Below are 17,801 nucleotides of genomic sequence, written 5' to 3'. Positions count from 1 at the left end.
ACTTGGTTGTGTCGGTCAATTGTATTTTTAACTTGCTGAGAAGAAAAATAATATTGAGTAAAATATATTCTCACTGACTTGTTTTGATTCATGTTTTCATTGTTAGGTCTCAGCAAGTCTATCAGCCTGGAGTTGTCAGAACCCGAAAGACTTTGTCAACTTCTGCAGTCATGTTTTCAGGTAATAATCTTAACGGTTGTTGCCCCAAAATTATCCCTAGATCTCTGCTCTACAACATATAACATCCTCCATGCATGTGTACATCTGGGTTAGTTAGTGTTTGTGTGTTGTTGATTTGTTAATATTTTGTACCCAGCACTTATGAGAAATGAAAATTTCCACCCCAAGTCAATCTAAAATCACAATCTTCCTTGATACATGCACAATGTTAAATGTTTTAACAGCTATGAAATGTAAAATGCGTATAATATATACTAAGTAGATTTTTGTCAGTTTGTTGGGTGTCACTAGGTCATATTCAAGCATTGTAAAATTGGTATCCTATTCATAGTAGGATTTCAAATCAGGTTTCTGGCTCTTGTGCAATGTAAATTTCCAAAATATCGAAGATCCTTAATATTTCCAGTATCACATTTTCCTGAGATTTGACCTAGGGGCCTGATTTAGAGTTTAGCGGATGTGGTTACTTTGTCACAAATGTGACAAATATCCCGTCCACTGTGGTACGATTCCATTACATCCTATGGAAATAGTAATACAGTGGATGGGATATCAGTCATGTTTGTAATGGAGTAACCCATCCGCCAAACTCTAAATCAGGCCCTTAGTCTCTATTTGTTTTGCAAAGCTCTGTTTTTGGATCCTCTAGTCAGCCCCTAGTATTTCTGCCTCTTTTGATGGAGAAGCACTCTAAGGCAATAATGCAACCCAGTGATGCTGCTAGGGCAGACCCTTTTACCCAGACCAGAACCTGGGTCGAATAGTTATATCTACTACAATAGGCCAGTGGGCCAGATTTATCCACAAATCTACCCACCCAAGCCATATAATCAGAATGGGGTATGGTAGTAAAGCACTTAATTGATCATAGGGCCCATGTTCAATCAGATGTCATAATTCATTATATCATATGTCATTAGTTAAAGAGAAAGGTGCTAGGTGCAAAAAGTGCACAGTGTGTGACAATATTTACATATCTACAGAGACAACGCAGCGTGTCACAAAGTTATACACCATGCTTCTTCAATGTCCACTCAGTCATAGTTTGACATAAGTATAACTGACAATCCTGGGGTATGTTGACCTTCTGAACCTGTGGGAGTGGACCCACAGTTCTCTTCAGGACAGCACCGTTTGTTTTGAAGCTGTGCATTAAAGAAACGGGCCTCTTAATGTCTTCTAACTACAGAACATTGCTTGTGCTGAGTCAGAGTGTAGGAAGACGACTCTTTACATAGTATGCCAAAAAGAAGTGTGGTGTGTAAAGAGTCCAGGTATCACTTATGAGTAGACAGGGGCTTGCTCTAGCAATCCCAAGGTGCTTTATCTGGGGTAGTGTGGTCAAGCAGCCTTAGGCTTATCGGAGAGGAGTGTTAGACATTTGTTGCATGCACACAGTCAATAAATGATACACACACACTCAACAAAAAGATCCACACTTATTTAGAAAAATAACACATTTATATGTATATATCTTTTGTACACCAATAACTTCGTTATTGGGTAAGTACTTTTTAATTTAGCAGTTTTAGAGAAAACACAAAATACACTTGCATGGACTTTAATACAGTAATGTTATCCTATGGTTAAAGACACAAATACTGCATACAAGTACTTAGCAGCGACTTACAGGACCAATCTTAAGGAGTTAAGGTAAGTATGGGGCAAGGTACTAGGCAGCGCCAACCAGCCACCTCGGTCGGCTCTGGGGCATCTGGGTGAAGAGGTGCTTTTTGGCATCAGGTGCCCCATTGATTTCAGTGGCAAGCGGTCCTGAAGGAAAGAGGCTGCAGTTAGAGATGGAGGGCCAGTCCGGCTGAACTAAAAAGGGGGACTGAGAAGTCAAGGGTGTTGGGCACACAGGGCCACCATCAGTTTACAGCAACTCAGGCTGGTGAGCACGTGTGCAGTGGTGCTTTGGCAAGGTTTTGTCATGCAGACTCCTCGCGGTTCTTTGTTCCTGCACAAAAGATGATGCAGGCATCAACTAGGGGACCAGTCTGGCTAAACCTAAAGTGAGGTTCAGCTCTGTGGGGGGTCTCCGGTCCTTGTTGGCACCATTGGCCCACTTCGACTTGGGCTGGGGGGCTTGGGTGCAGTGGTGCATTTTGATGTCTGGTTTTCCACGGTCCGGGGCTATCTCTGTTCCTTCTGGGTGCCTGCAGGGTGTAGGGGAGTAGCTCCGCTACTTTACAGGAGATGCTGGTTGTTCCTTGAAGTGCTGGCATTCCTCATGTGCCTTTTGAGTTAGAGCAGCTACAGGACAAGTCAACTTTAGTGCAATTGTTGAGGGCAGCAGGTAGTCTGGCAGGATTGGGTCCAGGTCAGTTGCTGATCATCAGTTCTTGCTTTTCGCAGCCCTTTGGTGTCCTCCTTCTTCTTAGGTCGGTAGAATCTCCTTTCCTGGTGCCAGGGGATCCCCTAATTACTAGATTTAGGGGTGATACGGGGAGTGCAGGGTAGTAGCCGATGGGCTACTTACCATTTGGGTCACCTCAATCCCCTTTATGACCACATCATGAAGAAAGTAGGCATGAGCTTGTCCCAGAGTTTCTAATTCTGCCATAACCAAGATGTGGTGTATGTGATAACCCCTACGGTTTCCTATTGGATGGCATCATCATTGAGTGTCACACCTAGATACTCGCTTCTCCAGGTGAGTGCCAACTCCATCTCAGAGTGACGGAATCTGTGCTGTGCACAAGTGGTAATTACTGGTTGAGGGTTTTGGGATAACTCTTCAGGAACATCGTTTTTATTCACCAGTCCGGTGGACGTTGATTAACTGTGTTGTATTTTAAGGAAGCTAAGTGAGCACATAGTATGCTCCCGTCTCCGTAGTTTGATTGTTTGAATGCTAAATCACTAGCTATCCTGCTGGAGGAGGTGTGAACACCTTCCTCCGGAGCAGACATTGTTTTTGTCCTCCGATAGTGAGGGCCCTCACCTGCAGAGGGCCAGAAACCTATCTGTGGTGGCATTCTGGATTGTACCAGTCAGCCAGCACACTAGAGGACTAGTAGGTTTCAGGGGGTGCATGTATTATTAGTAAATTAATCTCTGGAATCAATGTGGGTTTATTAGTACGAGGTGTGTGATACAAAACACCATGGGTTTCAGTGATGCCATTATTTAGCTGTTAAACTCGTTTTGTCCATTGCGCATACCTTAAGATGGCTTCCATATTCACTTGTAATGTCTAAGAATTGATTTCAACATTACTGAGGCATATCTTCTAATGCAGCGATGTCCTCACATGTAGTATAATTGACCCTGCCATAGGGCTGTACAGGATGTGTACCATGTTGTGTTTTCATTTTTGTCTGCACCATGTCGCACACCCTTATAAGGCAGTCTACATGAGGGTGGTGATGGGTCCCTTAGGGTGGCACAATACATGCTGCAGCCCTTAGGAACCCTCCTTAGTACCCCTGCCCTAGGTACCAGGGGTACCATGTACTAGGAGCTTACAGGGGTGCTAAAGGTATTGCTAATTAGGGAACCTCTGCACAGTTTTATGGAAAGAGATCTGGCACTGGGGACCTGGTTAATAGGAACCCAGTGCACTTCTGTCAGAATTGCATCAAATACCAGGCAAAAGTGGGGGTGACCATGACAAAAAAGGGCACTTTCCGGCACAGAGTGATAGACTACCTCAGGCATTGAAATTCCGCACTCAAGTCTATCCCCTGAACCATGTGTGATTCCTGGTGTTATTCTATAAATGATATATACAGCCTTATTAGGACTATTGAAATGAGCAAATTGTTACCAAAGCTTGTCAATAGATTGTGTAGGTGACCAAGAAGTGTCCTATGCTCCTACATGTATTATGAGGCCTTGTTAGTCACCGCTGCTCAGTGATTCTACTCTATCATGTGTCTGAGTCGTATGCCAAAATAACTGCTGTGCTCTTCAGGTATGCCATATCATATCCTCCTTTAGGATCGGTGACTCACTGCGTAGAGTAGGTGTCAAAAACACTTTTGTAGAATGAGAACCGATAGCTGGGTGTGGTGCGCAAAGGACCATCAAGTGAGAGAGTGTTTTAACAATTCTGTCTTTTAAATAATAATGCACCCACCCTCCCCCCAGGGGTCTGTGCTAGAAAAATGACTTGCAGAGAGCTGGGGCAGCTACCAAGCTATGGTATGCAAGAGAACATCATGCAAGAGAAGGTTTTAAGAAATGTCTAGTAAATGCCCACAGACCCATTATTCGTGCAGGTGAATTGTTAAGTAGGTGATCCGTTATCCAAAATACAAAAAGATATGTGCAGTATGATCAACATTGAACTAAACCTGGGTTGCCTTAATGAAAGAGAATGAGTTTCTAAATGCTACACACCCAAGCACTGTCATTATTTACACACTACCTAAGATACATAAGGACCAGTGTATTTGGGTGTGACTCTGTACTCTAACCAGTGTGTAGACTTACAGGCCTTGATGCCTGTACCTCAATCCTTAAACTCATATGTCAAATTGGCTTATATTCAGTTGAGAGCTAGCTTACCTGTAAGTCCCTAGTAAATAGTACCCATGGCATGTAAGTTAGAGGGTGCCCCAGAGATTGCAGCACTGATTGTGACACCCTGGGTAGGGCACACATATAACAAGGCTCCTAGCCCACCATTTGCAGGATGGAACTGTCGTGAATGACTCTCGCTTCTTAGTGAGACTGCCGGATTAGGGGTGGCAACCCTTTGGTCATAGGTGAATGTGTCACCCCTACGCCAGTTAAAAGCTGTTGGCCCAAACCTCCCGACTCTTCTAGCAGTACCTCACCCAAACCCTAAGTAGTAAAATGTGATTTCTGGTAGCCTAGTGCACAGACTCTGGAGACTTCTCAGGGAAGTTGTGGTGTAACAAATCTTACCCCTTTTCTCTCGTTAGAAATAAGTCTCTTATGTGTCCATGAGGAACGTCCCCAACCCTGTTACCTTGAGATGAGATCGGCCCCTTAGTCTCCAGATCAGGAATCATAGAGAAAACAATGCTGAGATTCGCTGCAAAGCAGCATAGAGTCTAGATGGTGTATTCTGATGCAGCCCTCTCTAACGACCTTGGTCTTGTGAGGTGTTTTTATCAGGCACGTTATTGTTTGTGCTGGAATCCTGGCACAAGTATGTACCTAAACAACAGATTGTGTGCTCAAACTTGTGTCGGTGATTACATAACAAATACTTGACATGTTTGCATTCTGTTCTTGTCAACGTAAAACAAAAGGAGCATGATGACAATGCCCACGTACATCACTGTTAATGACGCTTTCTCAGAATGACACTGATTAGGAAAACATTTCTCTAAAATGCACGCATCTGCAAGCAGTGCTAAAAGGAAAGACCTAATTCAGTAGAATTAAACAGAGTATGATAAATAGGTGAAAGGGGACTAGGTGAAAAGGGCAAACAATTCTGCAAGATAAAAGCTAAACTATCTCCTTTGTCCAGGCAGGAAACTAAAATGGACCCATGACACCCTCCCCATTGCCGTATCAAGGGTGCTAAGCAATCATGCCAAGCGAGGGTGCAAGAGCCACAAACCAAACTGCTCTAACCAAAAATCATGTTTAAAAACGTATATTAAAACAATTTTAAAACATTCATGAGAGATATATAATGTCAAAAGTGACAAGCAAAGCTGGACAAGAGACAGGCCGAATTAAAAGGCAATTTGGTGTCACTTTTTCTATGTGAAAAACAGCCAATGATTACATTTCAACAATAAGTGTGATCATGCAGGAGGTCTTCAATGTCATAAAAAGAGACAGAGACCAAAAAGGACTCCACTTCCGCAGGCGTGAGAGTGACCAGCAGGTTGGCAGAAGGATCCACAGAGCAGAAGTGTGCAGAAAACACAAACACAGAGGAACCTGCATAGGCAGCATCATCCATAGTGCCAAACTGTGTTGGAGCCATAAACTTCACATGTGGTGGCTCATAGGTTGCCTTGTGAATCAACCTCCGTCTCAAGGGGCACAACCATGAAAGAACCCTCATCAAGAACATTTACAGTTCCTTGTCCACAGGAGGCACGTGCTGTATGGCAAGATACACTGTACGTGCACATTCGAAGAAGTACCAGGTGCAATGGAATACTGGCTGCACACACTATAAGACTGGTCTGAATGACAACAACCAATCGCGCTCTAGCTCCTCCAGCATAGGAGCACTGAAGTACTTCACCATGCGTTCATGACACAGCTGGGCTGGTGGTAGCTCCATCACTCAGCTTTGCTGAGATGGGATAGTCACTGCATATCAAAAATAGCAGCAACAGAATTTCACAAATTAACGCGGAAATTATTGGGAATCCACGAAATACACTTGAAAAGAGCAAATGTTTGGCTGAAGGTATCACTCCAAACACGGTCCAGAAAATGCTGCCAAATCCAGAACTGACAGATTTAAAGAAGTGAGCAATCCCCGTAGTGTCCGTTGTGTTGAATATTCTGGCCACCACTTCTCCAAAACGGATTGTATCTCTGCCAATGATCTTGCTATCTGGAGATTATACATCTCCCTGGCTGATGTCAGAGCTACTTGTTTTTGGAACAATAGTGCCTTTAGTCTGCGGTAGGGGAATAGAACGTGGCTGCAACAAGTCACGATCTGAGAAAACAAAATTGCATAGGCAATGCCAGACTTCATGCCACAGCAGCTTAGATCATTCAGAACCACATAACTTCCATTTGAAAGTATATGAAATACTGGACGAATCGAAGGGACAGGAGTACCCTTCAGATAGCATGCCAAGTTGGCGACCTCGGCGTTGCAAGGCTGTGCAGGAACACGTGCTTACAGATCAGTGAATGACTAACAGTAGTCTCACATTCCTATCCACTAAGAAAGACCTTAATTGTGTCATTCAGACACCTGAAATCAAAAGGCAACTCCCACTCTTCATGTATGTAGCTGTCTTGTAACTGTTCATATCTGCCTAAAGCTAGATGTTTCAAACATTTCGTAAAACGAAAAGTGGATATAGACAAATGTATAACTCCATGTACCAACCATACTGCTGATGGTGTTTCTGCCACAGTGAAAGTCAGCTATTCTTTTTTTTAAAAAATATTAAGCACTGTGTAAGTAACTTCCTTCTTAGCCATTGTTGTAAAAAGGACATGTCATTCTGAATATCAGTCACAGAAGGCACAATATTATTTAGGGTATAAATTCTTTTGGACAGACTGTTCATGCCATTATCAACAACAGCCAAAGACTTTTCTGTGTTTCCTTATCTAGCTGCCCTAAACGTGCAGCAGCTTCCATTAGGGAAAGCTTCCATATTTCAGTATATGTGGCATACAGAAATCGTTTTGAGCGTGGCTTTTTTGGACCTATCAAGAAGTCTTGTAAGTCTGCTTCCTCTGACAGGAGACTAAGTTGTTCCTTTACTGCTGCTAAGGTGGAAGCGCATAACTATTGTTGGCATAGTTTACCCACACTATATGTAATGATGGTACAAGAGTGTTGACCTGAGACGAAACGAGGGACTGGCCGGCTAGTCCTGAAACTCCGTGAGGAATTGACAAAAATGTGCCTGGCAACCATTTGTGTCCTTTGGCCACAATAACCACCCACTGGGACTGGAAAGTGAGGAATTAAAGATACCATTATGAACCCAAGCATTTAATACTTCTTCAGAGCCATTTAGGAATGTTTTCCAATTATCAGATTTGGCTGGTGTGGGGATACTGGGCACGTTCATTTCTTTTTTTGATAACCTTAAGCAGGATGTTTGCTGGACCTTTTCATTAAAAAATATTATTTGTAAGGGAATAAGGCATGCTCTAAATAAAGCTTCCCTACCATGTATTTGCCAATCTTTTGTTCCCCATACACTCTTCAATTCAGTAGTGTTTTTCCAAAACTTATAGCCTTGAAAAGCAAGCCGGGAAACAAAGAATTCTCAAAAGATTAATTTGGTGTCAGTTTGCAGTATTTTCCGCTTTTTGTGTGGGGGTAATTTGAAATAATGACTCTGCCTCTCTAATGTCATGCCCAGTGAAATATGCAAACTTATCTACATATGTTTTGGAACATCCCCCAGGTAGAGTTGACCAATGTTCCCATTGTGTGTAATTGTAAACTAATGTGTTTACTAGCTCGGTGCAGAAATTAATGTCCCCAATGATGATGATAATACATTTCCCCATAATTCGCGGTGTTCATATTCACATCTTCACTTTCAAAAACACTGTAGTATTCTAGCTCAGCAAGCATAGAATCAACTATCTTAACATCCCAGTCATCGGAAACAACACCAGGTGTAATTACATCAGTCAATGGCATTTTAAACAGATATGAAATTTGAATGACCTCAGTAGGAGTGAATATAACAAAGGGAACATTATCCCATCTGGAATCGGTATTGCTGAAATGTTCCCAAAGGACAAGTCTCTTCTAACTTTATGGGAGGAAAGGTAAGGAGTTAAAACCTCATCCACTGGCTCAACAGCAGCACGTTCAGGATGATCATGTCCATTTATCAAAAGAAAGAAAACTATGACAAACCCAATCCATAATAGAAAGACAAACAATGCCAGTAACATCCACAGATAATACCAAGGATACATTAAATAGTTATTTTTAAGCTGTCTGTACAGCTTACATGTCTTTGAAACAGTTTCTGTCTCAGAGTTAGATGAAGTTGACAAAGTCATCAATATCGATCAAGTAACCAGAAGTAGACTAAGCAAACACAGGAGCTAATGTTGCACTGGGGGATTGACCCACTTCTTGTGGAGATTCGTAGTAGACGATTCCATACGTCTGCGTTGAATTGGAGTGGTATATTTCCATATCTTGGACAGTTCTTGTCAAAGAAGTTGTAACAGGAATCAGCAAAAGCTCATTCTCCGCCATCCCCATGCTCGAAGAGGTAATTGTAGCATTGTTGCACATGTAGGTGCAGAAACGTTGTTTAGGGCTTGTAGAGGGGTGTCCTGTTGGGTAGTAAGAAGGGAGTGGGTACTACCCAATGGACCTCTGGGTCCGCTCTGCAGAATCGGCCACATGATGCAATTTGATGTTGTCAATGGAGACAAACGTATTCCCTTTGGAACCAGGCAACGGTGGTGGGATGGCAGTTCTGGTACCTTGTATTCCCAGGACTGGAACTGGTGCTCTGTAGGACAGGCAGAATTATTTCTTAACAGCAATCTTTTCACAAACTAGATCCCCAGCTTTGGGAATCCAGCCTGTAGATGTTGCTGGTGAATCCTTTATTCCCAAGGAGGCAGCACAAGGAGATGAACTGACATCTTGAAATGGTTGTAGTTCCTGTAAAACAGCAAAATGTTCATTTATGTGAAACAGTGTGTCTGCCTCCACCATGCCGGGATTATCAAGATCTGGGACATACATAGGTATCCCAAACAGGATCTCGTGTAGAGGATGTCCTCCCAAGGACCGTCTTGGCAGATTGTTAAGTGCTCTCTGGATCCCATATAGGTGATGAAGCCAACTACAGCCTGAACCTATTACTCTAGCTGTTAAGGACTGCTTTTGGTCTCAGTTCCTCCTCCCCACAACATTGTTACCCTCGAGATGATCAGGTGAAGAGTAATGGAGTTTAACACTCATCGTTCCCATGGTGTCCCTGAATTCTCTAGAGGCAAAGGCAGGGTCGGAGTGGAATGAAGGAACCGCATATGTACTGATAAAGACCAACAAATCTTTAATAACAGTTCAAGCGTCAGCCAACCTATGTGGCCATACCCACAAGAATCTAGAACAAGAGCCTACAGCAACTAAAATGTATTTGTATGCACCAGTAGGTTGTAAGGGACCACAGTGGTCCAGATACACATATTGTAGTGGCTTATTGGACACTGAGAGGGCAGGGGTGGTTCCTTTGCAGTGGCGGAGGACACCCCCCCACCCCCCCACCCCCCGGCTGAGCCAGCAGGTGAAAAATAAAAGGTTAGCTTGCTTTTTTGTTTTTTTTTCCCATCTTTTTTCAGCTGCTGGCTCACTCAGCAGAGTTTACAGGGAGGTGCGCGGCTGGGCCACAGGAGGGTGGGGGAGGGAAGAGGACACTAAGTGCGCATGTGTGTTTGGCCAGCAGTCTGAGGCCGGCTAAACACACATGCACACTGACGTTCCTCCAACCTGGCTGTATAGACAGCAGGGCTGGAGATACAGTACAGACCCCAGTCTTGTGTCTGAGTGGCAGTCTGAGCCGCTCAGACCAATCCTGACTCTGCTTTCATGCTATGTTTAGCATGTAAGCAGCACCGGGATTGCTGAGAAATCTGTGCTGGTGTCTCAGCAAATGCTGGGACACCAAAAGACGAGCAAGGTGGCGTGAGACGCGTGGTGCAACGGAAACAGTAAGTGTGTGTTTTTTTTTTTTTTTTGCCCAGTGGACCCTCCCCCTTCCTCCCCCCCCCCCCCCCCCCCCCCCCAAACATATGCGGTGGCCGCGGCTGTCAAAACCGAGAGCATTTTGAGTTTTCTACTAAGTTAATAATTTGTAAAACTCTCACTTGCATATTATATTCTCCATCCTGAATCCTTTTTTCTGTTGCACAACATAACACACCATTTTGTACCGTCTTACTACTTAATTTGTAAAAGTGTCCGGGCCCAAATTTTTCTTAGACCTTTGCAACTGGGTGGCCTTCTTTGCTACTGCCGACCGCACCTTATCTGCTGCTATGACACTTGTTTTTAATCTGTCAGTCTATATGGAGTTTTTGGATACTTTTGCTATATGGAAGCTTCACTGGCCCAGCATTGGTCAGTACAATGAATGCTCACTGTGAACATTTTAATTAACTGGTTGGTAGAATAAGCCTTGTGTTCCATTCCATTTTAGCCATTTTAAAATCTTACAGCATTGAGTGTGTACTGTTGCGGCCACTTGAGGCCAGCAGATGATGTGAATTAGAAGCAATGTTCCATGTCATTATTATTTTCCTTTGGCGGCAACACAATGTTTGGGAACAGCATTTTCAGGGCTGTATGCAAACTGAGTCTTGAGGTGTGCCAATTGAGAGAACAATGTACTAAATCAAAGTACTGGGGGAGATAACTTCTCCACACCTACCTAATGCATCCTTCACGCCCACATAAAATATCTTCAAAAACAGCCGTGGCTGTGTTGGAGTTTGAAGATTTTGTGAAACAAAATAAAACTAGTTTAATCAAAAAATATTGGGAATACATAATCCTTGGCTTTTGGAATGACAAAATTCATTTTGAAAGATAATCATTATTGAATGATACCCTGAGAAAGCTTCTTTAAGGAAAGATTCTCCACACCCACCTAATTTATCCTGCACACCCACATGAACATAGCTTTAAAAAAAAGCCAAATTTAGCATTTTTAAAACATGTTTTGCAATTATGTTTGCTTAAAAACATAGGTTTGAAATACCTTCTGATCATAAGGGGAAGTCATGCCTGCGTACCCAGTATGCAAAATATGTAATAATCTATTGATAGCATTGTTTGTTACATTGGAGAGCATTTTTGTGCCACCACTGAAAACTGGTCCATCTGAAAAACAAGCACTAGCAAAGAAAATAGGTCTCACCTTTGTGACCTATTGGCTTTGGCAAGGGTTGTAATCACACTGCTCAGCATTCCTGATAATGTGCAACATGGTTAAAGTTAAAAAAAAAAAAAAAAAGCCTTTGACGTAGCCGCTTGCATCATTTTGTAGGTACTCACCATCCTTTTTTTCAGTTTAATTACCAATCCACTTTGGTTCGGTGAATAAAAAGAAAAGAAAACATGTAAAAGTGTTTTTTAAGGGGGCAGGGAACAGAAGCACTGGGAGGAGTGGAAGCAATGTGGGGAAGGACGGGGACAGTGGGAGGCTTGCATAAGCAAGAAGGATGGAAGGGAGGGGACAGCAACACGTGAAAGGGAAGCAACACAGGGATGGAGACAAGCAGTACAGAGGTTGCATGTGGGAAGAAGGAACAGGGAGAGAGAAGGAGGGTGCAGTAGGGTGAAAGCAACACAGAGATTAGGAGGCAATTGGGAAATGCACAAAGGTGAGCGTAAGAGTTAAGGGAAGGGGAGAAGCTTGGGGGTGACAGAATAATATAAGTGCAGGGAGAGGTTAGTACATCAGAGAGACAACTTGAAAGCACATGCATTCTCGTGGAGTGGTTAAACCAAAGGAAAAAGCAGAGCTGCCAGCCAATCAAATATATTTTAAAGTGGAAGTGCTTCTTGGGAGGGACAAATGCATGGTTGACAAGCTGGAACATTAATAAGCAGCAGGCAAATGAGAGTGACAGCAAAGGCAAGCAAAGGTAAGCAATGGATTGACTCCAATCCACCCTATGTTCTTGATATGCCACAAGATACCTTGCAACTCAAAGCACCTGTACTGCATAGAAGGCTCGACCTAGTGAGACAGAAACACATTATTTAGTTGTTTTGCAGTTTTTTGCAGTATACCAGTCCTAGGATGAGTGGTAGGGTGCTTGTATAATGACATCAGTTTCCATGAGATAAATAGATTAAATGATTACAGGGCCTAAGAGAGAAGAAAGACAGTGGAATTAAAACATGACAGCACACACATTTTTTGTAGCAGTGAGAGTTAAACTGCAAGAAAAGCAACATCAGACTTTTGAAGCTGGGTAGGTTAGAGGAATCTGTGGTATAACCACATACAATGTTGTTACCTGTTTGGGTAGAGGTTCATATTCTTGAACGATTTCACATTGTAGTAGTGCATTTGCTGCAGAAATTCTGGTGCAAAGTGCACTTCACAAGTTACAACCTAAGTAAAATAAGTCGCCACAAACATAACCATGTATCTTTCAAAGCTTACGTTTCAATCCTTGCATGCTTTACTCAATGTTTAGTTCTCTTAGGTTAATACCAATTATCAATTACTAAAAAAAAGTTAACTTTGTATAAAGGACTATATAAAAGCTAATTAATTAATCATGTAATTACAACATCAATCATTGTAAATGCAATCCTTTTATATATAACAAACGTTCAGTAACCACATGTACTTGCACTTACAAAAGGGCTCCTTTTAATTAGAATCTAGGGTTGTAGAGGGACCCAGCCTTCAATCTCACAGTGTGTCAGCAGGCAGCACGTTGGCTGCAGCCTTTGAAGCCTTGTTGCATTTGAAGCATTACTTAGAGCACATCAGCAGGATGCTGAACACTAGCAACACGTGCTGTGAGCGCTGCCTTGGGAGACGTGGCAATCAAATGTTCTAGGTCTACATCTATACAATTCAGATAGTGATTAGGATTAATAAATTTGTATAGCACACCCGTTATCTTAATGATCCTGATGTTCTTAACAGCAAAACTGTGTGAAATGTTGTAGTTAGTGAAAAGCCAAGGCTTATACAGTTTTTGTGAAAGAGAGCATGCCTGTTATGGTACAGAAATGCAAAGGTAGATTAATCTAGGTTATGGCTATGAGTACCAAAACGCACAGCAACCTAGACAAACACAATCATTGTGTAGTATTTGTTGTGGTGGTGAGGTTTCTTTTTTTTTTTTTTTTGTACTGCTCTGTTTTTGTGCTGCATAATTGCAATGTGATTTTGTTGTAGTGGAGATGCTGCATTCTGTTTCTACTAGTTTGTTGTGATATGCCATGTTATGTTTTAATTGTGTTTTTAGCTTGTTTTGTGTATGGTATTTTGTTATGTTTAGTTGTTTACCAAAGCGGGTGTCGACAAATGCTGCCATATTTCCACCCAAAAGCAGCATATGCTTTGAACGTTCATGATACTGGCACCTATTTTGTAACGTCCAAGGTGGTAAAATAGTGTTTCTGCAGTTTTTCAACTACTTACAGCAGTTATCAGCCCAAAACTGACTATGGCCCAAATTTCCAAAGTGTCACACAATTCAGTGCCACATCCAGAGTTTCTGTGCTGTACTGTGTGAGAGGGAGATAGCAGGACAATGTCTTATGTACTAACAAAAAAATGCAAAAACAACAGGATGGTGGATGGAATGCTTCAATTAATCTCAGCCACTGATGATCGCTGAGGCCGTATTCCAATCCATCTTTTTTTTTTTTAGCCCACCATGCCACCTCAGTAAGGACACAGCCATATGGAAATCAGTCTTAACCCTGGGATGGAAACAGTCCATCTCAAACTGCCAGGCCAGGACCTTCCTGAACCAGAAAATAAGCACTCTAGGGCCAGTTTCGGCCTGGTTAGGGCTCTTCAGCCAGGTATAGCCTGGTTCCAGTGGCACAGTGAGTCCGGGACCCTTGCTGGGCATACCTGGCACACTTAGGGCAGCAAATGCAAAAGCAGCAGAGTTATGGATGGAATGCTTGAATTAATCTCAGCCACTAGTGATTGTTGGCATCCCCCCATCACTTTTTTTCCCACCATACCATCTCAGTTTGGATCCAGCCATATGCAAATCAATCTGGACCCTTCTCCTCAAGGGAACATTCCAGTCCGACCTGCCAGGCCAAGTCCTCCCTGAATCAGAAAACATTTTGAAAAAATGGGGCAACCCAGTACCCTGGGACCTGGGTAAGTGAATAATATAACAGAAAGATTTTTGGTCCCTCTGGGGGAAGGATATGAATTAACTTCCACAACAGTGGTTGTACCATAAAAACCTTTCTGTACCAATGAAGTTTGTGAATAATATATCACATTTATTAGAAACTTAAATTCCACAATTTAAAGTAAAGTAATCAAGGTGCTCCTGCATAATGGCGCAGTGTGAGTGAATTATGTGTTAGTATAAGTGTTGTAGTGCTATTTACATGAACCCTAAAACCGAACTGGTTAAAAGCATTAGGTCTCTGATAAGCACCTATACAATAAGTGATCTGAGCCTGCTGAATTTTTCAAAAGCCAATCCACATTTTCAAATTCAATGTTGGCGTTTCGACCCCAAAAAAATGAAATGAATTCAGACGGGTCATCATCGGGACAGAATATTGAAATAGGAAGCACCTATAATACAACACAGAAAGCATGTATCAGTACTTTGCCCTCAATCTGGTCAGCATCTATTAATTCAACAGTACAATATATTATGTGGCTATATTATCCAATCCATGTTTGACATGAGGTCACTACTTCTTTATGTGATAGTTAATCAACCTCATAAGAGATAAAAACAAAATGTACCTACTTAATTTGGAAACTAAACCAATTTGAAGAGGTACTCACATCTATTTGATAGCAGTCAGACACATCCTAGTCGTGTTAACGATAAAACTTTGCCAGTCGGCCTTCCATTTCATGTAGCCGTAGTGTTTTATCAATAATACCACTCTTTTACTTTACCATCTAGAGAAAATTATACATACATAATTAATTGTCTCATTGTTATTTCCAAGCTTGAGGCTACTGTATTGGGTTTGAAAATAAACATGAAAATTGCACTATAGTTACCTAATGGCTTCAAGAAGGTCATAGATCGTTTCATGAAAATGAGCCAGTTGTTTAAAGTCCTTTTTAAAACATGTTGGCAGGGCCCTAAATTAGAGTTCAGGATCTGCAGTCCTGATTTAATCAGGATAAGTGTTCTAGTTTTGGGAAGAAAGTAAACCAAGTATAGTGAAGTCAGATAAATGAGTCTATGCTGGCTTAATATTGCTGCAAACCTGTTGGTTCAATCTACTTACTTGGCTGGTAGTAAAGCAGCAGGGTGATTCCGTTAGACGTCTGCTTCCTACCTTGTTCTATTTATAGATGAGGATGCCAGGGATGCCAGCCCTACCTAAAGTGCATAAGGTTAGCCTCTGCTGCCATCTAGTGGCCAAAAAATAATTGTTCCTCTATTAAATAAAAGAAAGTCTAGTTTTGTAATGGCTATTCTTTTACTAGTCTATGATAAACAAAATAAGAGTTATTTTACTTGGACCAAAAAGACAGTGAAGGCAAAAATAAAATTATGTAGTGATAGATCATAACCCTCTATGTAAATCCAGGTTTTGAATCTATACTGAACTATTTTAATGGATATCTCTTTCGGTTTTGTCTGTATTAAATACTGGATGTGATTTCATCAAAGCTGTTACAATCTCATGTGATGGTCCTTAATAATTTGTTTGGGACAGCTAATAGTTAACCTATGGCAAAGTGAATTATTAAAGATAGTTTTAGCTGAAAGACCTCTAATAAAAGGTCCCATCATTGAAATATTGTAGTCATTGTAACTATAATTAAGAATTAATCTCAGCCACTGGCGATTGCTCAGGCCGCATCCTAATCAGTCAGTTTTTGTTACCCACCATGCTACCTCTGTTTGGACCCAGCCATATGCAAATCAGTCAGGGTCTTCCCTCCTTCAAATAACCTGAGTATGGCCTAAATGCTTTACAAATATCAGTCATTACACTTGTTGGTCATATCCTCCAAGGTCTCTATTGTAATATGTCTCTCTTTAAGACTTTCATCCTCTGTTTTATTCAAACTCTCTTACACACAGTCTCCCTAACTGCCTTTTACTTGTTCTCATTCTGAAATGGTCCAGGATCTACTTTTAATTGTGCACGTACTGCTCAACAAAACATTTTACCAGAAACAAAATCACTTAATACACAGCTTTCTTATTTCTCCTGTGACATGATATTCAGATTAAATAAATGTTAAAATCCACTTTATCCATGGATGAAAAAAAAAAGATGTTGAATTTGTCAGAAAAGTGGTCATTAATTTGGGAGGGGGGGCACCCCTGCCAATTTATTAAGCCCATTCTGAGTAGGTCAAAGCACAGTTCTGAGAGAATCTCTTCTCAACTGCTGGTAGCTGTGGCACAGGCAGTAGGTAATCCCCAGAAAAATATGTGCTAAGTTTAAGCAGTGCCATCAATTGTAAAGAACACAACACAATGAAATTCCCAATCAATTTAGCAATAACGGAGAAGATGTGATGAGCAAAAAGACACCAAAATTATTAGAATAGGTTATGGGGAATCAGCACTGTACATTTTTAAACTTTTAAGGCAAAGTGCCTAGAAACTTCAAGCACTATCGAAAGACAATAGTTCATTGTGTTCCAGGACCCAGTCATGATGAAGCAGAGGTCAGACACACCAAGTAGTTTGTCCCGGTCAAAGTTTGTAACTTCAGATTCAGGGCTTGATTTAGACTTTGACAGGAGGGATACTCCGTCACATTTGACACAGATCCTGTCTGTTGCATTACATGTGTATTAGATCCTATGGTACTTGTAATGCGGCAAATAGGATATCCGTCATGTTTGTGATGGAGTATCCCACCTGCCAAATACTAAGTCAGGCCGTAGTCTCCAGCTGTTTGGAAAGCTTCTTCTTTTTAGTCCTGCACCTCTAGCCCCTAATGGCAGGTTTCTGGGCCCCAGGACTCAGTACTGCCAGCTCTCAAGTAGGGTCTAGTTTTCTTTATACAACTGGGCCCTTTTGGAATAATGTGTTTTGTGTCCCTGAAGCAGGTGAACAGTAGATCAACCACTTGACCCTTGGAGAGCAGGTACCTTCCGTCAATGCCAGGAGAATTCAGAGGTCCTTGAGTACTTCCTATAGGAATCAGGAATCTGAAGTCAGGATTCTTCAGCAGACTGTGTCTACTCAGGGCCAGGAATGTTCTGAAGAAGAGGTGGTGGAGGTGCTAAATTTATCCTGTGCACTAGCCAGTAATTGGAGGAACTCTAGCA

General features: G+C 41.9%; 1 protein-coding gene across 16 annotated transcripts in view; it reads left to right on the top strand.

Moving 5' to 3' along the window:
- The window catches only part of DSN1 (DSN1 component of MIS12 kinetochore complex), a 304,146-nt gene that overhangs the window by 85,130 nt on the left and 201,215 nt on the right, over positions 1-17,801 (top strand). For all 16 annotated transcript variants that reach the window (XM_069231754.1, XM_069231763.1, XM_069231764.1 and 13 more), the window contains one exon: positions 107-180. In XM_069231754.1, coding sequence (XP_069087855.1) covers positions 107-180 — 74 coding nt within the window. The remainder of the gene's footprint in view (positions 1-106; positions 181-17,801) is intronic.

The sequence above is a fragment of the Pleurodeles waltl genome, chromosome 4_2 (genome assembly GCF_031143425.1).
Source record: "Pleurodeles waltl isolate 20211129_DDA chromosome 4_2, aPleWal1.hap1.20221129, whole genome shotgun sequence".
Taxonomy (NCBI): Eukaryota; Metazoa; Chordata; class Amphibia; order Caudata; family Salamandridae; genus Pleurodeles; species Pleurodeles waltl.
The sequence above is the reverse complement of the archived record's forward strand: the minus strand, read 5'-3'. Positions and strand labels throughout refer to the sequence as shown.